This window comes from Pygocentrus nattereri, chromosome 19 (genome assembly GCF_015220715.1).
Source record: "Pygocentrus nattereri isolate fPygNat1 chromosome 19, fPygNat1.pri, whole genome shotgun sequence".
Taxonomy (NCBI): Eukaryota; Metazoa; Chordata; class Actinopteri; order Characiformes; family Serrasalmidae; genus Pygocentrus; species Pygocentrus nattereri.
The window spans coordinates 4,873,560-4,896,130 of record NC_051229.1 but is presented as its reverse complement, the minus strand read 5'-3'; the positions used below and the strand labels follow the sequence as shown (position 1 = coordinate 4,896,130).

The 22,571-nt window shown below is 41.7% G+C and overlaps 2 protein-coding genes across 3 annotated transcripts in view; one reads left to right on the top strand and one right to left on the bottom strand.

The window, feature by feature from the left end:
• Positions 1-1,902: 1,902 nt before the first annotated feature.
• Positions 1,903-2,790, bottom strand: LOC108436068 (actin cytoskeleton-regulatory complex protein PAN1-like). Its single transcript, XM_017712289.2, has 2 exons — positions 2,706-2,790; positions 1,903-2,339 (listed from the first exon to the last, which is right to left on the bottom strand). The coding sequence occupies exons 1-2, from the start codon at positions 2,786-2,788 to the stop codon at positions 1,958-1,960; spliced, it is 465 nt and encodes a 154-aa protein (XP_017567778.2). The 5' UTR covers positions 2,789-2,790; the 3' UTR covers positions 1,903-1,957.
• The window catches only part of scinlb (scinderin like b), a 42,260-nt gene continuing 22,432 nt past the window's right edge, over positions 2,744-22,571 (top strand). The window contains exons 1-2 of one of the 2 annotated variants that reach the window (XM_017712288.2): positions 2,744-2,763; positions 16,586-16,771. In XM_017712288.2, the coding sequence (XP_017567777.1) occupies positions 16,591-16,771 (181 nt within the window). In that variant the 5' untranslated portion in view covers positions 2,744-2,763; positions 16,586-16,590. Of the gene's footprint in view, positions 2,764-14,316; positions 14,457-16,585; positions 16,772-22,571 lie in introns of those variants that run through there. The other variant, XM_017712287.2, reaches the window with a different exon arrangement.

The window sequence follows — 22,571 nt, the reverse complement described above, 5'->3', positions numbered from 1 at the left end:
AGTTACATGTAGGGATCATACGCCTTCAAAGAGGGGGGCAGTTATTTATTATCACCCCCCCTAATTCTTCAGTGATATGAAGCTGAAGTCAGATGTTCTCCAGATTCTTGTTTGAATTTTCCCGTTTCACCTTAAATGGTGTCAGAACTGCTGCACTATTTAAGGTGGAACAGGAAATTTAGCCAAGCCAATATTTAGATTAAGTGACCCTTATTAGTCCCAAAGTGGGGAAGTCTGACCTCCGCATTTAACCCACCCATGCAGTGAAACACCACAATTCACACAGTGAGCACACTTGTTCAGAGCGGTGGGCAGCCCTATCCACGGCGCCCAGGGAGCAGTTGGGGGTTAGGTGTCTTGCTCAAGGCACTTCATTCACGTTCTGTCGGCTCAGGGGATCAAACCAGCGACCTTCTGGTCACAGGGCTGGTTCCCTAACCTCCAGCCCACGACTGCCTGACAGCAGCTACTTGCATTTTTTTTATGCGTGATATAAAAAAGGACCATAATACATTGAAACAACATTAACCTAAGATAATATTGTGGTTACTGTAATGTTTAAGAGCAAATTCTTGGTTTCTTTGGTCTCTTGTGAAGCCAACTTGCCGGTGTTTCCGTCTCACATCACTGTTTTGAGTGTATCGCTGAAAAACCTCAGTTTGGAGAGCCATGTAGCCCTAACACTTCACCCTCCCCCTCTATCTCAACAAGAATTAGGACACCTTACCCCTAGACGTGAAGGTTAGAGGAACTGTTTGTAAGCCACTTCTGCTTTAGGTGGATTTTTGTGGGCTGTTTTGAAATGTTCTTTTATTAGCTGGTGAACGTGGAAGGAAGGCTTGTCTAACTGCAGCCATTAACTGTCATGTTAAAATCACTAAAATGACAGAAATGTGGAAACAACAAGCTAAAAACTAAAGTAAGTGAGTTTCTTGTCTAACTCACTCCTAAAATGATGGTTCTTCAAGGGTTCTTTAGTCAAGAACACATGAACACTCAAAGGACCATTTGCATGTGTCCTTTGCATTATGATAAGGATGATGGAGAATGTGTTGCCTGTGGTTCTAGCTAGCACCGCAAAAGGTTCTTCTGCTGTTACAGTGTCAAGCTTGTAACAATACAAGAACCCTTTTTGGTGCTAGATAGAGCCCCTATCAAAAAGGTTCCATATAGAACCATGTACAACACATTTGCCATCCATTTGAAGCATCTTACCTGATGCAAAGAACAATTTAACCAGGCAAAGGGTTCTTTGAGCGCTCATGGTTCTATATAGAACCATTTCCTTTACTGAAGAGCCCTTGAAGAGCCCGTTACAGTAATGCTGCAGGGCTTAAAAAACATATTTCAGGCACAAAAGTCAGTATGTACATTTACACAGTTAAGCTAAGACTAAATAAGACTTTTCCCTCACGATTCTCTGATTTTCCGTTTTTCATCCTGTTTCATAGTCGCTCTGCATCTCGTCACGAAACCAACTTTCAACATTCGAGAAATCATTTTTAATGTAGAAGTGTTTTTAAGACGTTCAACTTAAGAATTTGTGTGAAACAGATTCATATTTAATTTTTATATCATTAACGTTAAACTGCATAAAAAAAAAAAAGTATTTTATTTTTAAAATATTTTGGTCACTGGTGTTACCAGGACTCTTATTCTACATTTGAACACTGTGTTTTCAGCTCTATTAAACTGCTTCTTTGGGTCGAGGCTCATCAGAGAGGAAGCATCTCAAGTCACGAGAAGGCGAGTCACTCTCGCTCACTTTATTTCATTAATTTATTATTAATTTTAACCCTAACCCTATTAACCGTATCAGGCAGCTCAGAACTTGTCACCAGTGTTGTCTGTTTTAATGGCTGGGTAATTAAAACTCTGTCAAAAATAAAGAGTTTAATCACTTTTATTACTGATTTTAAATACACGAGGACACCTGACCACCAGTGAGTCGGCCAATTTACAAAATCCTCAGTTTTAACTTTGATGTCACTGGAGTCACCGTCACTGGAGTCACCGTCACTGGAGCCACCGTCACTGGAGCCACCGTCACTGGAACCACCGTCACTGGAGCCACCGTCACTGGAACCGCCGTCACTGGAGTCGCCGTCACTGGAGTCGCCGTCACTGGAGCCGCCGTCACTGGAGCCACCGTCACTGGAACCACCGTCACTGGAGTCACCGTCACTGGAACCACCGTCACTGGAACCACCGTCACTGGAAGCACCGTCACTGGAGCCACCGTCACTGGACCCACCGTCACTGGAGTCACCGTCACTGGAGTCACACCATATTCATACAGCACCAGTGACTGTAACATATGTTTGGAATTGCGCTCCTTTCTGCGTATATATGATAACAGGAGATGTTAATGGTCATACTTTTTTTATTTAGTTTTTTATTTAGTTTACAAATAAAAGTTACATTTAGTTACATTATTTAGTTTTGGGATGAAAATAATTTTTTTTTTATATGTATCCTCTTGAATTCCCAGTCCAAATGGAGAACGACCCATAAAATCATGAATTCTGTCAAAGTGATTCATCTAATGTTGCACTACAAGCTTATTTTGGATTGTTGTTGAATTTTTTACGCGTAGTTCTCATGATCCTGCCACGAGTTCAGAGAAACTCAATATTACGGAACAAACAAAATCCGGAAGGCTGCAGCTGCTGTAATGGATGGTGTAATGGACGGTGAACTCTTACAGGGGGAATAACGCCACTGCTGCTGTGCCACAAAGCCCAGAGGTGGAAATAAGAGCAGGTATGCAGGTGTTGCGTTTCAGCATATTTGCAGACGACGTAAGCAGCTCTCGCTCAGTAGGTCAGGATCTGAAGTCGTTAAACCTAAACGTCCTTTAAAAACGTCCATTTACTTCTGCTTATAAACACCCTCTTTAAAAAAACGACGGTTCTTCAGTAATTAAAACGGTTCTTTATAGAACCATGAACACTCAAAGAACCCTCTGCATGATGAAAGGGTTCCTTAGATTGATGGAAAATGTGCATGAATGTGACAGTTTTATATAGAACCTTTGTCAAAAGGGTTCTTCTGTTGTCAAAAGATTGACACCATAACAGTAGAAGAACCCTTTTGGATGCTGTATAGGACCATCTACAGCACATTCTCCATCAGTCTGAAGAACCCTTTCATGATGCAAAAAGCTCTAATCATGCAAAGGGTTCCGTGAGCGTTCGTGGTTCTATATGAACCATTTTCTTTACTAAAGAACCCTTGAAGAACCATCTTTTTTTAAGAACGTACTAAAAAAACTGAGCTTGTAATGTAGCAGTGGTTGACATTTATATTTGTCATTTATATTTCGTACAAACATTGAGGAACAATTAATCTTCCGAGTTTTATTCTGAATGAACCCTTTACTGTGCATAAACAGGGATGTTAACGCTTTAAAGCTCGTTTTGTACACTTTATTCCACTGAGTGTTTACACGCACTTTAATCCGATAACGGCAGAAAATCAGATTTCGTCTGTAATGCGATCAGCGCGTTTACGTTACACTTGAGTAATCAGATCATGGGGAAACTCCAGGTCTACACGAGTCAGACAGTAATCAGATTTCTGCTTTGGAACCGGCCAATAAACTCACAGAAGACGACGTGACATAAACGTAACGTAAGACTCGAACTTAATGCTGCTGCTTTTTTTTTCTTTCTTTTTAAATATCACACCACTTTACCTGAAAATAGGGTTAGGGTTAGTGAGGGTACTGAGAAATCTGATCACTGAGCTAAAATCCAGCCTCTGAACGGATTTCAAGATCAGAGTGTAGTGTTTACGGGACGATTTGAATAATCAGGTAACTGCAGAAATCTGATTATGATCGGATTACTGAGTGCATGTAAACGCACTCATTGTCTTTGATGTGGAGGTGGGGGTTTTGATATGTTTGAGATGCTGCATGGTAACGACATCTGCTCGTCTTTCTTCTGTTTCATTGTGTGATAACTGCACCAAACGAAAGAGAGATCTTTCTTATTTTAAAACAGTGAAGAGTGATCAGTTATTAATCTCAGCTCTGCTAAAGCCTGAGTAGACTGATAAATCAATGTGATCGGTTATTAATCTCAGCGTTACTGAGCTCTGCTAAAGCCTGAGTAGACTGATAAATCAATGTGATCGGTTATTAATCTCAGCGTTACTGAGCTCTGCTAAAGCCTGAGTAGACTGATAAATCAATGTGATGATCAGTTATTAATCTCAGTGTTACTGAGCTCTGCTAAAGTCTGAGTAGACTGATAAATCAATGTGATGATCAGTTATTAATCTCAGTGTTACTGAGCTCTGCTAAAGCCTGAGTAGACTGATAAATCAATGTGATCGGTTATTAATCTCAGTGTTACTGAGCTCTGCTAAAGCCTGAGTAGACTGATAAATCAATGTGATCAGTTATTAATCTCAGCGTTACTGAGCTCTGCTAAAGCCTGAGTAGACTGATAAATCAATGTGATCAGTTATTAATCTCAGCGTTACTGAGCTCTGCTAAAGCCTGAGTAGACTGATAAATCAATGTGATCGGTTATTAATCTCAGCGTTACTGAGCTCTGCTAAAGCCTGAGTAGACTGATAAATCAATGTGATCAGTTATTAATCTCAGCGTTACTGAGCTCTGCTAAAGTCTGAGTAGACTGATAAATCAATGTGATCAGTTATTAATCTCAGCGTTACTGAGCTCTGATAAAGCCTGAGTAGACTGATAAATCAATGTGATCAGTTATTAATCTCAGTGTTACTGAGCTCTGCTAAAGCCTGAGTAGACTGATAAATCAATGCGATCAGTTATTAATCTCAGCGTTACTGAGCTCTGCTAAAGCCTGAGTAGACTGATAAATCAGTGTGATCAGTTATTAATCTCAGTGTTACTGAGCTCTGCTAAAGCCTGAGTAGACTGATAAATCAATGTGATCAGTTATTAATCTCAGTGTTACTGAGCTCTGCTAAAGTCTGAGTAGACTGATAAATCAATGTGATCAGTTATTAATCTCAGTGTTACTGAGCTCTGCTAAAGCCTGAGTAGACTGATAAATCAATGTGATCAGTTATTAATCTCAGTGTTACTGAGCTCTGCTAAAGCCTGAGTAGACTGATAAATCAATGTGATCAGTTATTAATCTCAGTGTTACTGAGCTCTGCTAAAGCCTGAGTAGACTGATAAATCAATGTGATCGGTTATTAATCTCAGCGTTACTGAGCTCTGCTAAAGCCTGAGTAGATTGATAAATCAATGTGATCGGTTATTAATCTCAGTGTTACTGAGCTCTGCTAAAGCCTGAGTAGACTGATAAATCAATGTGATGATCAGTTATTAATCTCAGTGTTACTGAGCTCTGCTAAAGCCTGAGTAGACTGATAAATCAATGTGATCAGTTATTAATCTCAGTGTTACTGAGCTCTGCTAAAGCCTGAGTAGACTGATAAATCAATGTGATCGGTTATTAATCTCAGTGTTACTGAGCTCTGCTAAAGCCTGAGTAGACTGATAAATCAATGTGATTATCAGTTATTAATCTCAGTGTTACTGAGCTCTGCTAAAGCCTGAGTAGACTGATAAATCAATGTGATCGGTTATTAATCTCAGCGTTACTGAGCTCTGCTAAAGCCTGAGTAGACTGATAAATCAATGTGATCGGTTATTAATCTCAGTGTTACTGAGCTCTGCTAAAGCCTGAGTAGACTGATAAATCAATGTGATCGGTTATTAATCTCAGTGTTACTGAGCTCTGCTAAAGCCTGAGTAGACTGATAAATCAATGTGATCTGTTATTAATCTCAGCGTTACTGAGCTCTGCTAAAGTCTGAGTAGACTGATAAATCAATGTGATCGGTTATTAATCTCAGTGTTACTGAGCTCTGCTAAAGCCTGAGTAGACTGATAAATCAATGTGATCGGTTATTAATCTCAGTGTTACTGAGCTCTGCTAAAGCCTGAGTAGACTGATAAATCAATGTGATCAGTTATTAATCTCAGCGTTACTGAGCTCTGATAAAGCCTGAGTAGACTGATAAATCAATGTGATCAGTTATTAATCTCAGCGTTACTGAGCTCTGCTAAAGCCTGAGTAGACTGATAAATCAATGTGATCAGTTATTAATCTCAGCGTTACTGAGCTCTGCTAAAGCCTGAGTAGACTGATAAATCAATGTGATCAGTTATTAATCTCAGCGTTACTGAGCTCTGCTAAAGCCTGAGTAGACTGATAAATCAATGTGATCAGTTATTAATCTCAGTGTTACTGAGCTCTGCTAAAGCCTGAGTAGATTGATAAATCAATGTGATCAGTTATTAATCTCAGTGTTACTGAGCTCTGCTAAAGCCTGAGTAGACTGATAAATCAATGTGATCGGTTATTAATCTCAGTGTTACTGAGCTCTGCTAAAGTCTGAGTAGACTGATAAATCAATGTGATCAGTTATTAATCTCAGCGTTACTGAGCTCTGCTAAAGCCTGAGTAGACTGATAAATCAATGTGATCGGTTATTAATCTCAGTGTTACTGAGCTCTGCTAAAGCCTGAGTAGACTGATAAATCAATGTGATCGGTTATTAATCTCAGCGTTACTGAGCTCTGCTAAAGCCTGAGTAGACTGATAAATCAATGTGATCAGTTATTAATCTCAGCGTTACTGAGCTCTGATAAAGCCTGAGTAGACTGATAAATCAATGTGATCAGTTATTAATCTCAGCGTTACTGAGCTCTGCTAAAGCCTGAGTAGACTGATAAATCAGTGTGATGTCTCTGTAGATGCTTCTGAGCTCAGGGCTCTTATGTCTAACTCAGGTTTAGAGAATCTACAAATCTAATCATAATGTTTCTGCAAGTGATCAGAGCCTTTATACACACATTTCAGGCTTTTGACTTAGATTGCATTTCAATTACTGCACAGTACTCAGGCCTGATTTGATGATATTTATTATGCTTTTAATGTGACTAGTATCTCCAGAATGGCGACTTTACTGGAGACAAAAAAGCTCAAAGCTGTCTTTTAATGGAAGTTAATGGCATAAGATTTTTTTTCGGAGCATTTGGAGATTCATTCAGCCTGATTTTAAAATTTTAAATCACCAATCTTCTGGTTATAAGGACATAAAACTGCAAATGTCTAATGTTACTACAGTTTTAGACCAGTTATAGAGAGACGTAAACAACCAGTGTGCAGTAAGTAAATAAACTGCATGGTAACATGCAGCTAGTTGGTCCTACCTTCCTTAGTTTTTGTTGCTACATCTGTCAAGGCTTCCTTTACACTGTGAGACGTTCAAGCAACTTAGTTGTATATTAGTTTTATGTAGGTTGCTTCAAAACCTACATGATACTAATTTACACAAGTGGCAAGATGTAACACGTCTCAATTTCGTGAAACAAGTTTCATGAAACAGCCAATCAAAACAGCAATACCATTGTTATAATAATCACATTGACCACAGTTCACCACATCAGTGGACAGGACAGTAAAATAGGAGGTTATTGGGTGGTTTTAAATGATAAGGTACAAATAGTTTTTCATGTCCTTTGTTACGTTTCCATAGCCTTTGTTAACGTTAAAGCTGTACTATGTAAGTTTTGGGGGATTTGGAGACCTCTCTGGTGGAAATGTGTAATTGCATGTATTTAGACTGAGAGAACTCAGTTAAACTTGGTGAAGGAGCATCTTCAGAGGATATGAGTGAATTCAACTACAGTCATCATATCTTCCTCACTATAATGTTCATTTTGAGTTCATTTGAGGTTTAAACATCAAGCCGGGCCTCCTTTTTAAGCCCGTGCATGTGATGTTAATACAGTAAGACGTATGATGTGGTGTGAAAAACTCCCAAACCCGACACCCCTGAGTTTTAAATGATTATTTCAGGCTTGACAGCTTGACAGGGTGACTCGACATAGTGTAGCTTTCATTTTTCATAACCATTTGACTGCTTTGCTGGTGCATTTTTGTTCTTTTCAACATGTTCGCAAACCTCAGAACACGTAATACCTTTTGTGAAAAGTGGAAAAAGTCTTCAAGTGTGCTGATGTTGTATTGTGACCAAGCCTTCACTCAAATATCGAATGCGCAAGGTTAGAAAAGCCCTTATTTGCATGCCAGAGTGCGGCACTTCTTAGGAATGAAATTGAATCCAGCCGTGCTAAACAAAGTTAAATCCTTCCACAGCATAATGGCTTGCAGTTCTCTAAGAGTTGTCATCTGATGCTTCTCTAAAAGAGCGAGCTTTCATGTGTGGAGGCTGATCATAAACACATGGTGCTGGAGTCGAAACAAGGACGACGGAAAAGCCCACCAAACATCTGAGCTTCCAATTAACATGGAAGCAAATTAACATGAGCTTCCTTCTTGTCACAAAACCCAACACAGCCTACACACACCGATCAGGCATAACACTATGACCACCTCCCTGTTTCTACACTCACTGTCCACTTTATCAGCTCCACCTACTGTATAGCTGCACTTTGTAGTTCTACAGCTACAGACTGTAGTCCATCTGTTTCTCTGATACTCTGTTACCCTGTTCTTCAGTGGTCAGGACCCCCATGGACCCTCACAGAGCAGGTACTATTTGGGTGGTGGGTCATTCTCAGCACTGCAGTAACACTGACGTGGTGGTGGTGTATTAGTGTGTGTTGTGCTGGTACAAGTGGATCAGGCACAGCAGTGCTGCTGGTGTTTTCAAACACTGTGTCCACTCACTGTCCACTCTGTTACCTTGTTTGCCCACCTTGTAGATGTAAAGTCAGAGAAAGCGGCACATATGTCGGCATAGTTTGCAGTGGTCATACTTTAGTCCTTCATCAGTGGTCACAGGATGCTGGTCACAGGATGCTGGTCACAGGATGCTGGTCACAGAATGCTGGTCACAGGACACTTTTGGCTGGGTATTTTTGCTTGGTGCACTATTCTCAGTCCAGCAGCGACACTGAGGTAATAAAAAACCCAATAATTTTGAGACGAATGGACTTATTTGCATTGAAACACTCCAGTTTCCTGATACGTTTAATCTGCAACCAGATTTTTCATTCGCCAGCTTCTTGGAATTTTGAAAGTTTGAATTGTCCTGTTCCACCTTAAAATGCAGTTAAACTCTGCTGCCTCAGGCACCATTTAAGGTGGAACGGGAAAATTCGAACAAGAAGCTGGCGAATGAGAAGCGACTTCAGCCTCGGAAAACAGTCGAAACACTGAGAGCCATTTTGCAAGAAGCTGTTCCACTTTTGTGGGAAAGTTTCCTGCCAGAGATGCGAGAAAAGCGGCTGTAGCTGAGATTATAGCTTAAGCAGAGCAAAGCAAGTCTGCGTTTTCATTTATATTGTATTTGTTAGACTGTACCAGGACATTAACACATACGGAGACATATTTACAGCCAAGACGGTGGAACGTTAACTTCAATAAAATGGAAAATGGCTCCCGAGGTGGTTTGATTTTTTAATGAAAGGACAAATTGGCTCTTCTTAACATTTGGGTGGCCGACCCCTGGCCTATTCAGCCCACTGGTGTTTAGCCCCGCCCACTCACACTGAAGTTACAAGGAGTGTTTCAGACTACTTTTTGAATGAGCAGCCATTCAGAACAGAGATTAGTTATAAAGGTGCAGTAGTAAAAAGAGTGAAGATGGGAAATAGTCATATAAAAATGAATTCCTCAGAGGGGAACCAGAGGGGAAGATAAAGTACAAGAAAATTGAGTACACAGAACCTTTAAATACACCACCTCAGCATTTCGAGAAGTTCAGTCCAGAAGCCTGAGACGGTTCTCAGATATAATCTTGTGCGTTGGTTCATATCTACTTTTTGGCCTGATTTGCTGGTGATTCACATTGTATTGCATGACTGTTAGCTTCCTGCTACTGACCACTTCTCGGTTTCAGTCACGGTACAAAGGGTTTTATGTCAGATTCCCTCTCCCTTTTATTAGGCATGCGCTAAACATTAGCTAACTAGAATAAAAGGGACTGAATCACGGTCAGTGCAATACAGCAAAACCTAAAAGCAAGACTCCTTAAGCTGCTGCTAAGACTTTTAGTGACCGACTTCCATTAGTTTGAAAGCTGAGCGCAACGCATTTCAACCACACTGACATCTCAGGTTGAGAAATACACCATATGGGCCCTTTAAAGCTCAGTTATTCTGTATGCCGTGCCTGGCTTCAGCCTTGGGCTGTGTTTTGGGCGCGTCTCATTCAGCTGAAACCTGTTTTTAAAGTCACTGTAAATAGAAGTTATAGTGTTTAAGAAGGCTTAACATGTTAAAGAATTCCTGCAATAGGCCTATTTCTTTTCCCAGTTATTCCAGATCCAGCTAGTGCTAGCATTCAGAAGAATACTCATAAACGTATTTTGTTCAGTTCATATTCTCTCCTCATTCCTACCGTTTATTCACAGCAGCACCTCTGTGGACTTTGAGACCAGAGTCTGAAACTGTAGAACTAAAAGGTGCAGCTATACAGTAAGTGGAGCTGAGCATAGAAACAAGGAGGTGGTCATCATGTTCTGCGTGATCGTAAAGAATAAAAAGTCGTTCCAATAAGTTGGGACGATTTCACACAACACGTATCGAACACGGTGAAGGTGAAGGAGCTTCGTAAAGTTCTCATCAACAACATAATTTACCCTCAAAGAGAGAAAGCTATAGAGCCCGTACAACTGGTTCAATAATATGCCGTTGGAAAGTTTACACTCCCACAATGAATCATCAAGATTTCTCTCAGACTTATGATAAAGCAAGTGAGAGAAGCCAGTCACTCGAAAAGAGTTGCAGGACAACACAGAGTTACACAGAGAATAATAGCCACCGCTTCCATGTCCGTTGCTACACGCCATGCAAAACTCCTCTCCCAAAAACAAAACATCTGCACGTCTGAAATTTGCCCACAAGCATTTAGGCAAATGTGGAACAAAGTACTCTAGTCAGACAAAACAAAAATAGACCCCGGCCATAATTCAGCTCGTTGTTTGGAGAAAGGGCCTAAGAACGCCCACAGTGAAGCATGATGGTGGCAGCATCATGATAAGGAGCTGCTTCACTGCAAATTGTACTGAAGCAATACATGGCACTGAAGGAAACGTGAGTGGAGGGATGTGCCGGGAGATATTAGAGGAGAACTTAATCTCAGTGTGCAAGACACTGAATCTGAACAGATGATGGAGGTTTCAACAAGACAACTACCCCAAACATACAGCCGAAATAACACAAGACTGATTTCTAAAGGCACGGTGGTGCGGTGGGTAGCGCTGTGCCTCACAGCAAGGAGGGCCTGGGTTTGATTCCCCGGCTGGGTGACTGGGGTCCTCTCTGTGTGGTGTTCGGGGGCAGTCGTGGGCTGGAGGTTAGGGAACCGCTCTGTGACCGGAAGGTTGCCAGTTCAATCCCGAGCTCAGTCATTCCATGACTGAGTTGTCCTTGAGCAAGACACCTAACCCCCAATTGCTCCCCGGGAGCCGTGGATAGGGCTGCCCACCGCTCCGGGCAAGTGTGCTCACTGCCCCCTAGTGTGTGTGTGTGTGTGTGTGTGTGTGTGTGTGTGTGTGTATTCACTAGTGTGTATGTGGTATTTCACGGATGGGTTAAATGCAGAGGTGGAATTTCCCCGGTTGTGGGATTAAAAAGTATCACTTAATTTAAAGAAGGTGAAGGTGCGTGCATGGTGAGAGAAGCCAGCAGCTCGGCCTAGCCGAGCTCCACACTCGAGTCCTATTGAAAGGTTATGGAGGACTTAGGGTAGAGGAGAGCGGCTTTGCAACAACGCACTAATGTTATTGAGGTCTTTGAATATTTTCCCTATCAGTTTGGATTTTTTAAACCTGTCTCTGCAGTTTTGTTCATATTTATGAGTACAAAGCCAAAAGGCATTGCGTGTACATCTGAAGTGGAGATGTGCATTGGACGTATGATCAATAACAAAAAAAGGAAGTGGCTAAATTTCCTCTCTCTGTATGTGAGCATGGGTGCTAAGTCCAGTTCATATTCTCTCCTCATTGCTCCCGTTTATTCACAGCAACGACTTTGAGACCAGAGAACCAGCACTACTCTTAGTTCTCTTAAAAATCCCCTCTGCTGTTACAGGATGTTGTGTTTAACCTGTGATGATGTAAGAGAGTGAGGAGCCCTGTGCGGTTTGTTTGACTACAGGTGGGTGAATGGGTGGGATGACATCATCTGAGTGCCATATATTAACTATCCCTGTGCACCAGCTACCTGCACGTCAGCTTAAATTAACATAAACCCAGCCTAATGTTTGTGTTAGATGTGGCCTAGTATTGCACGTTAGCCTGCTTTTCTATACACACTGCTCAAAAAATAAAGGGAGCACTCAAATAACACATCCTAGATCAGAATGAATGAAATATTCTCATTGAATACTTTGTTCTGTACAAAGTTGAATGTGCTGACACACAAATCATCAATGGAAATCAAATGTATTAACCAACGGAGGCCTGGATTTGGAGTCACACACAAAATTAAAGTGGAAAAACACACGACAGGCTGATCCAACTTTGATGTGATGTCCCTAAAACAAGTCAAAATGAGGCTCAGTATTGTGTGTGGCCTCCACGTGGCTGTATGACCTCCCTACAACGCCTGGGCAGCTCCTGATGAGGTGGCGGATGGTCTCCTGAAGGATCTCCTCCCAGACCTGGACTAAAGCATCCACCAACTTCTGGACAGTCTGTGGTGCAACGTGGCATTGGTGGATGGAGCGAGACATGATGTCCCAGATGTGCTCAGTCGGATTCAGGTCTGGGGAACGGGCGGGCCGGTCCATAGCTTCAATGCCTTCATCTTGCAGGAACTGCTGACACACTCCAGCCACATGAGGTCTAGCATTGTCCTGCATTAGGAGGAACCCAGGGCCAACCGCACCAGCATACGGTCTCACAAGGGGTCTGAGGATCTCATCTCGGTACCTAATGGCAGTCAGGCTACCTCTGCCGAGCACATGGAGGGCTGTGCGGCCCTCCAAAGAAATGCCACCCCACACCATTACTGACCCACTGCCAAACCGGTCATGCTGAAGGACGTTGCAGGCAGCAGATCGCTCTCCATGGCGTCTCCAGACTCTGTCACGTCTGTCACATGTGTTCAGTGTGAACCTGCTTTCATCTGTGAAGATCACAGGGCGCTAGTGGAGAATTTGCCAATCCTGGTGTTCTCTGGCAAATGCCAAGCGTCCTGCACGGTGTTGGGCTGTGAGCACAACCCCCATCTGTGGACGTCAGGCCCTCATACCATCCTCATGGAGTCGGTTTCTAACCGTTTGTGCAGACACATGCACATTTGTGGCCTGCTGGAGGTCATTCTGCAGGGCTCTGGCAGTGCTCCTCATGTTCCTCCTTGCACAAAGGCAGAGGTAGCGGTCCTGCTACTGGGTTGTTGCCCTCCTACGGCCTCCTCCACGTCTCCTGGTGTACTGGCCTGTCTCCTGGTAGTGCCTCCAGCCTCTGGACACTACGCTGACAGACACAGCAAACCTTCTTGCCACAGCTCGCATTAATGTGCCATCCTGGATGAGCTGCACTACCTGAGCCACTTGTGTGGGTTGTAGAGTCCGTCTCCTGCTACCACGAGTGTGAAAGCACCACCAACATTCAAAAGTGACCAAAACATCTGCAGAAAGCAGAAAGGTACTGAGAAGTGGTCTGTGGTCCCACCTGCAGAACCACTCCTTTATTGAGTGTGTCTTGCTAATCGCCAGTAATTTCCACCTGTTGTCTGTTCCATTTCCACAACAGCTGTGAAATTGATTGTCAGTGTTGCTTCCTAAGTGGACAGTTTGATTTCACAGACGTTTGATTTACTTGGAGTTATATAGTGTTGTTTAAGTGTTCCCTTTATTTTTTTGAGCAGTGTGTATACATATACATATTTGGCTTGAGTAAGTAAAGCTAAATTGTAAGCTGATTAGGTGGATGTATGTAAATACAATTCAATACAAGCTTAGTTTCCACATATGGACTTCAATGTATGCAGGGCGTTGCATTCAACCGTCAATATTTCATATAGAGAATGCTTTAGAGTCACTGGTGGTTGCCACCAGTCTCTCCAAACAACCATGTCACACCAAACCACTCTGAACAACTTTGTTCCCAGCTCTGGATTATGCAGAAAGTTTGAATAATTGGTGGAATTGCCCTTGGCTGTCGGTGGTGATGTCCTCATCTGATAATCCTGTAGTGCAGCTAGGCTTAACCATATCAGTGAAACCACGCATGAAGCATACAGTGAATCCAAGTAAACATCAGACTGTGATCTCTAAAATGCACCAAAGCTCAGTGGAGGCCTCCCCACACCCACCCACCCTCACACACCACTGACACAGCCCTGCTAAAGCTAACAGACCCAGCCCCCTCCATCTGTGTCTGACTGTGCAGGAGAAACTCCACCAACAGTCTGCCAGCAGCTTTGCTTGGAGAACTGCTCTGCTACTCTCTGCAACCTTCTCAACATCCAAGTAAGGCTTTGCTTTTGTTTTATTGCGTCAATCCTGTCCAGTATGAACTGGATTTGATTTGGGTTTGCTTTTGCATTGACTTTGCATTGGTTTTCATGTCGCTAGGCGCAAAGGAATGGACGGGGAGACTGTTTGAGCCTGTCTGAAGTAATAATCCAGTTCAAGTTTACATGCTATTAAAGAGAAAAGTAGGTTAAATGCACTTTCCTGCCAGGAATGCTGGCATTTGCCAGCTAGGTGCTATTCAGAGTCCACGTTTCTTGCCGTCCAGATGTGAATGTGAAGGCAGTCGTCGTGTTCTGGTCAGTAGTTGGGATATAAAAGTGATTTTCCAAACTTTTTTCGCTGGTGAGAAAGCTTTTCGTCGGAATTCTCCGTTCCACCTTAAATGGTGCAGCAGTTCCATTGGGGCGCCTGAGGCGCCCCAATGGAACCGCTGCACCATTTAAGGTGGAACGGAGAATTAAAAAAAAAGCCTCGTTTTTTTACTTTTGGCAACTTTTCTCCACAAAAACTCGCAGATTATTGATCTATGAGACCTGTAGACTGTAATCCAGCCCCTTTTTTTCCTTCATATCTAATGTTTATTGCATGTAGAGAGGAGACACTAAAGAAGGCATTCAACCTTTGCATATAATGACTGAAACCAAGAAGTGGTCACTAGCAGGAAGCTGAGAGTCATGCTGTACACGTCAAGATGTATCTGTAGCATATTTTAACTTAGAAATAGAACAAATGTGTACATCCATGCAGAGAACCGAGAAAGCAAGCTGCAGCATCAGCAGCCAAGATTATAGTCTCATTGGAAAGACTGGTGGTTGAATTAAAGGGCCCATATGCTACATTTGCCCTGTGTTTTATGCACGTATGATGTTTGTGTGGCTCTGTGTAAGTCATAATTCATATTTACATGAACATTTTCCTGCTGTTACTATGCCTTTAGGACTAGTGCATGTAAATGAGCTCTGTTCTGATTGGCTGCCCTGTGTCTTTTGAAAGCTTCCTCATTCAAACAGCAGCAGCAGGAAACCTGTAACTTCAGCATGAATGGGTGGGGCTGAGCTCGAAAGGGTGGGCATCACACAACAGTTCATTCCAAATAGGCTGTTTTTGGAGCTTAGCTTTTAGATATGAGCTGGAAATTGATCAATATTTGCAGACTACGTCAAAGTCGTATTTAAAAGAATTCCAAGATATGGGCCCTTTAATGAGGTGCCTTCACCACTTCAAAGCAGTTTCTTACAGGTGTGCGATTATATTGCACGAGGTTATTAATCACGCCTTCCTAAATTCTCTGAGCAACATCTTCATCCGTCCAGAGCTTTACATCATGAGATGCATGAAGGCTGCCTGATGGGCAGAGCTGGATTGTAAGTGCCCCCCAGGCCTTCTTCACCTTATGCATGAGGCCGTATTATGGCTGCAGGTTCATTTTCACTAACAGCACGAATACAACCCTGCATCAACATGCTGGTATTGCTGTTGTCCTCTGTGGACGATGTCTCTTACTTTTATTGCGTATTCTTTATTACATATATTCGTGTAAAATACTCTAGGAGTCCATTTAGTTTATGATGGCTGCACAGAGGATCATATTCACTATTACAGCACAAGCAGAGACGGAAAAATCCTCTAGAATGCTCTTAAATCTTTGCCAGATGGTTCATTAACTTTATTGTTACTTTTCTGCAACCCCTTAAAATCCCAGGTTTATTGCATACTAAGGCTTATTATTCAGTAACTACAGGGACTTCAATGCAATTCAATGCTGAGCTTTTCTTAGGCTATAGAAGTGTGTAATAAAACTTTGGGCCTGCTGGTGGGCCCTGGCCAATTAAGGGGTCAAAATAAAGAGTAAAATGAAATGGATGGATCTTACATGCTTCCAGTGTTCACATTTGTGCTAGAACTGCTATAACTAGTATCAAAAACCAGCCTAAGTCAGTTGAAGCGCGGCACTGATAACATAACATTGAAAACCTCATTGAAGCGCCAACAAAATGCACCTTCAGAAATGTAGAAATGCAGTATAGCTTCACATGGAAATCATATCGAATCGTGAGGAGCTTTAAGGTTCACGTCCCAAGTCATGCACTGAACCGTTTAACCCTTTCTTGTCTGTGTTCCAGTCATCATGGTGACCCATAAGGAGTTTGAGGCAGCAGGGAAGGAGCCCGGTCTGATGATCTGGCGCATTGAGAACATGGACCTGAAGCCTGTTCCCAAGAACGTCTACGGCAGCTTCTACACCGGTGACGCCTACCTGCTGCTGTACACCACCAAAGCCCCCTCCTACTGCATCCACATGTGGCTGGGTGAGTCACGCACCGTCTCCAGCTTTGCTTCTAGGTCATTGGTTTGGCTTGACTAGAGTTAAAGAGGAAATCCCGTTACACTGCAGCCTTATTATTCAGTTGTTAATATAACTGTTTATATTAATTACATTTATTATTCAGGATCTAGTATGGATTATTTAATATAAAAACCTCATATCTCCGAAACGGTAACTTTACAGGAGAAAGAAAAAATACACGTTACTTTTAATGTAAGTCAGTGGAACCCGACTTTTTTCCCATTCATTTTGAGCCATTGTTTTTGGTCCATGCTTCATGACATTTACGCACAACGTGAAGAGCAGCAGGCATTTTCAAATTACGTCAAAAAAAACCCAGAAAAACGTCAAAAATGGAGATTTGAGGTTTTCTTCTGACGTCAGCGATATACTTAAATAATTATTCACTACCTACTATGATTTATTCAGTACTTATATTATTCATTAACTAGTTTGGGATATTCAGTATCTACACTGAATTGGTCAGTAATTGCTCTGACATTCAGTGTCTACAATTAATTGTTAAGTAACTGCTATAAATGATTCATTAACTACAAATAATTATATAGTAAGTACTATAAATGTTCCATAACTGATCAATAACTGTTGTAAATGAGCTGTTTAGTATTAGCTATGAATTATTAGCAGTTACTGTTAAACTAATGAACAAGTGGGGGCAGTCGTGGGCTGGAGGTTAGGGAACCAGGTCAGGGAGCCAGGTTAGGGAACCAGCCTTGTGACCGGAAGGTCGCCGGTTCGATCCCCAGAACTGACAGCGCATGACTGAGGTGTCCTTGAGCAAGACACCTAACCCCCAACTGCTCCCCGGGCGCTGTGGATAGGGCTGCCCACCGCTCCAGGCAAGTGTGTGCACTGCCCCCTAGTGTGTGTATGTTCACTAGTGTGTATGTGGCGTTTCACTTCACGGATGGGTTAAATGAAAAGGTGGAATTTCCCCGGTTGTGGGACTAAAAAGGGTCACTTAATCTTAAGTGCTTTGAAGAGGTTTTGAAGTGTAAACAACAACAGTTGGTAAGGGTGCAACAGTTTCAGTATAATATCGAAAAAATAAACTTTAATTCAAATTTAAAACTAATCCCTCGCCGTCTGCCAAGTGTCTCACTGTCCTCGTCTTTTGAGGACAAATATATCTGCTGCTGTCGGAACAAGACCTCGTATCTCCATTTTTGTTATTTTTCATGTTTTGAAATAATTTGAAAATGTCTGTTGTCTTTTACGTTGTGCATAAATTTCCTGATGGATCAAAAGAAACGTCCCAAGAATTCTGGTTCCATTGACTTACATTAAAAGTAAAGTAGGTTTTTTTTGCTTCTCCTGTGAAGTTACCATTTGGGAAATACGTGGTTTTGTTCCGATATGTTGGTATTGTTAATTGCTCAATTCAACTGTTTTGTAAAATCATTATTTTGGAAGGATGTGCTACTTTGCAATCTTTTATTTTAAAATAAAATGTTGTTTTTTTACAGTCTGTACAGTACAGGATTACAACTGAGACATATTTAACAAGTCAAATTTAAAAGATGGAATTGAATCTTGGCCTCTGAATTGAATTGTAAATTCATAGCTGGTCGTGCCGCAGTTGAGAAGCTTGTTTAGTTCCTCGGTAACATTTTAGCAGATGATGGACTGTCCTGCCTTTTTTGCTTCACCTTATTTAGATGAGGAAGGATGTGGTTTTCTTTGTACAGAATGTTCAGATCTCACTCCTCAGTGCTGTCGTTCTTCAGCTAAAGAGAGCTGATGTGTTGTGAAATGCATCAGTGTTACAACTGTGTGTGTACTCACAGCTGGAGGGATCATCTTAGTAGGACTGTATTATTAATCAGTTCATTTATTGCTTACATGAAAGGTTAATAGAGCAACCAGACTCTGTTAAACAAAATAGAAGGTACAATTTAATTGATTTTTTTTTTTTTAATTGCGTTCATATATATTAATATATTATACACACTATATGGACAAAAGTAATGGGACACTTTATCCATAGGCGTTAATATTGAGTTGGTTCCTGCTTTGCAGCTGTAACAGCCTCCTCTCTTCTGGGAAGCTTTCTACAAGATGTTGGAGTGTCTGTGGGATTTTCTGCCCATTGATTCAGAAGAGCATTAGTGAGGTCAGGCAATGATAATGGGCGAGAGGACCTGCCTCTCAGTCTCCATTCTAGTTCATCCCAAAGGTGTGTGATGTGGTTGAGGTCAGTCAAGTTCTTGCACACCAAACTCACCTAGCCAGGCCTTTATGGACCTTGCTCTGTGCATTGGGGCTCAGCCAGGCTGGAACAGAAAAGGTTCTTCCCCAAAAGGTTCCCACAAAGTTGGTTGCATACAGTTATCCAAAATGTCTCGGTCTGCTGAAGCATTAAGATTTACCTTCACTGGAACTAAGGGTTCTAGGTCAACCCCTGATAAACCACCCATATCATTATCCCTCCTCCACCAAACTTTACAGCTGGCAGAGTGCAGTCAAGCAGGTAACGTTCTCCTGGCATCTGCCAGATCTAACATTGCGTTGGGTGCAAAATCATTGCGAGGGTTTGCAAAATTATTGTGAGGAAGCGTAATTGTATTACCCTTTTTAAACATGGCCCCTTAGGGGATATACTGATAATATAAGTAATATAAGGGTTCTGTTCTGAACAACCCAATTAAAGGTTGTTCTAAGAGTCACACATCCAGGCCAAGAACAATTTAGGGTCTTTTATTTTTAAGAGGGTATTTGTGACTGGCCTGTGTCTTACGCTGGTTTCTCATGCTTGTTTAACATTTTACAGCCCATAGTTTTGGTCAGCTAAAGCAGTGTTTCTGCACTCTGGTGCTGGAGGCCCACTGCCCTGCACTTTCTCCTGTTTTACCTGCTGCCAACACGAATCAGCCCGTTATTGAGTTAGTGGCTGTGTCAAAGCAGGAAAAAGTATGCTAACCTTCAGGTTTATGCAACTGCTCCTCTGAGACACACCCTCAGAGTCGTTTTCCTTTTTTGTCTAGTACTGAATTCCTTCCCACGAGATGAACATAAACTGTCTTTTGATGCAATTAACATACCAATCAAAACAGCCACGACTAGACCTCATCCAGATGGACTCGTTCAGCAGCTCAGTCATTACAGCTCCGCGGAGCAGAGAGCAGAACTTCGCCTGGAGTTGTGTTCATGCGGTTTAGTGTTTGATGTTCCATGAGATTCTAAGAGATGAGCTTAGGTTTATGATTAACGCCCCATCCCTAAGATTAAAGAGGAACCTAATCTGTGTTTTAAAAAAACTTCTCTAAAATGAAACTGTTGTGATGTGAACAGCCATTCAGAGCGGTTTGGTGTGAAACGATAGAGTCAGAATCGTTCACAGTGGTGGTGATAGGAACCAGACGTCCAGTTTTTGACATGAAATGGTTATGAATACGCTGCCTGATGTCTGAAACTTTGTGAGACATTGAGAGGGACATGAAGGGCTTTCTTAGGCAAACTTGTCCCTAAAAAAGTTTTTGTGTTGTGGACTTTGAGAGCTTTGGTTCCACCACTGTAAAGGGGTCTGAGAAGTGAACCGTTTCACATCAGACCACTGAAATTCTGCAGAAATGTCAGTTTTTTTTTTTTAATTTTCAGTTCCCCTTTAAACCCACTGCTTTCTAACATGCCGTTTTAGGGCCACTGTTAATAAAAAATAAAAATCGTGGACTTCGAGAATAAAGTCGTACTATTTTGAGGAACAAGTCAATATTAAACTGGCATTAATATCAGGAAAGGTCGCAATATTGTGGCCAAAGGTTTTGTGAAGGGAAGCAGCACCTCCTGGTGTTTAATGAGGGGCGTTGATTTGGCGGAGCTGCACTTTCATACCGATTCACCCATAAAGAGACACTCAGCCTCCCCGTCTCTCCTGCTCATCAGCACCAGCCTGGTAGTGTAAGAACCGGCTGAAACGGCTGAGCAGGAAACTGTTTATCTAGAATAAAGAGCCAGACGGACTCGGAGGAAACCGTCTGTCTGTGTTGTTGAAGGAGAATCTCAGGCAGGGTCGTCTACACGGCTGTCAGGTGCTTCATCTCCCCCCATTCAAAGAGGGCATGAAGTTTCACAGACAGTGAGAATGAAGATCAAAATGATCCACAGAGAGACGAGAGTGAGTGGAGCTCCGGCGCCAGGTACAGCAACCGAGACCCCAGTGCATCATGGAAGCCCCCTTACAGTTTATCCTCCACTTTTTTCTCTAAATATGACTTTTTTTTTTTTTCGAAATAGTGCAACTCTATTTTCAAAGTCTTCTATTTTTATTTTTATTAACAGGCCCTAAAACGCTGTCGTAGCTTTAACCTATGGGGAGATTAACACTTTAATACGGTGGTTGGTTAGTGTAGTGGGTAACACCTCTGCCTTCTACGCTGAAGACTGGGGTTCAATCCCCCACCAGGGCAAGCACCCTACACTATACCAATAAGGGTCCTTGGGCAAGACTCCTAACACCACCTTTGGCCTACCTGTATAAAATGATCAAATTGTAAGTCGCTCTGGATAAGAGCGTCAGCCAAATGCCGTAAATGTAATACAGAGTAATCCAACAAAAAGGTGGGCAATTTCATGATGCTATTACTGTTGTGAGAGATCACATCAAGATATGCATTTATATAATGTGAGTATATGTCATATGAGTGTATGATGAGCACTTATAGAGCACTGAACACCTGCATGGAGCATAAAAAGACTGATTTAGACCAACTACAGGCAGCATGCAACAACAACAGCAACAACCATTGAACAGAAACTGCATAAACTCCATAGTAACAAGTAGCTGATTGGGCAGCAGCCCATTAACCACTGTCTTAAGTTCTGCTTGATACCTCCTTTTAAGTCACAAGTCGAAAATGGATGTGGCTTAAGCCAGAATCGAGTGTGAGGTGCTGGAAGTTGGTGTATTTACTGACTACAGTGGAGTCATGCAGTCAGCGCACTTCTTAGGGATTGAAGTTTTATGACTTATATGTAATGAGTAGTCAGTCATATTGAAGAGATTGTTGGCTACTTTAACAGTGTTGATTATACCAGCCCTAGCCATGAAAATGCTTTGATATATTTCTGCTGCATATCGCTCGATTATATACAGCCATACTTCATATTTCATTCAGTTAAATCCAGAAAAACATGGGGTTACTAGAGTTCCTGGAGTGGAAAGACTCCTAACTTGGTCTGTGTAGTTTCTCAGGGTTTCCATTAGGTTCTTATAGCTCTATAAACAGATCCAGACAGGGGGTCTCGGGGGAGTGTGCTGGCAGGTCTCTTTATGTCTCTGATGCTTTATTGTTGCCAGTAAGTTGGAGGCCAGTTCTGTGCACTAAAACTCCTTCAGTGTGCTTCAAAAGTTTACCAAGACATTTTCAACACAGTGTTTTAAGACTTATTATCCAGGAAAAACTGATTTATTCAGTAACCACTATGAATTATTCAGTATCTACTATAAATTACTCAGTATATATTATGAATTATTCAGTATCTACTATAAATTACTCAGTAACTACTGTGAATTATTCAGTATCTACTATAAATTACTCAGTATATACTATGAATTATTCGGTATCTACTATAAATTACTCAGTATGTATTATGAATTATTCAGTATCTACTATAAATTACTCAGTAACTACTGTGAATTATTCAGTATCTACTATAAATTACTCAGTATATACTATGAATTATTCGGTATCTACTATAAATTACTCAGTAACTACTGTGAATTATTCAGTATCTACTATAAATTACTCAGTATATACTATGAA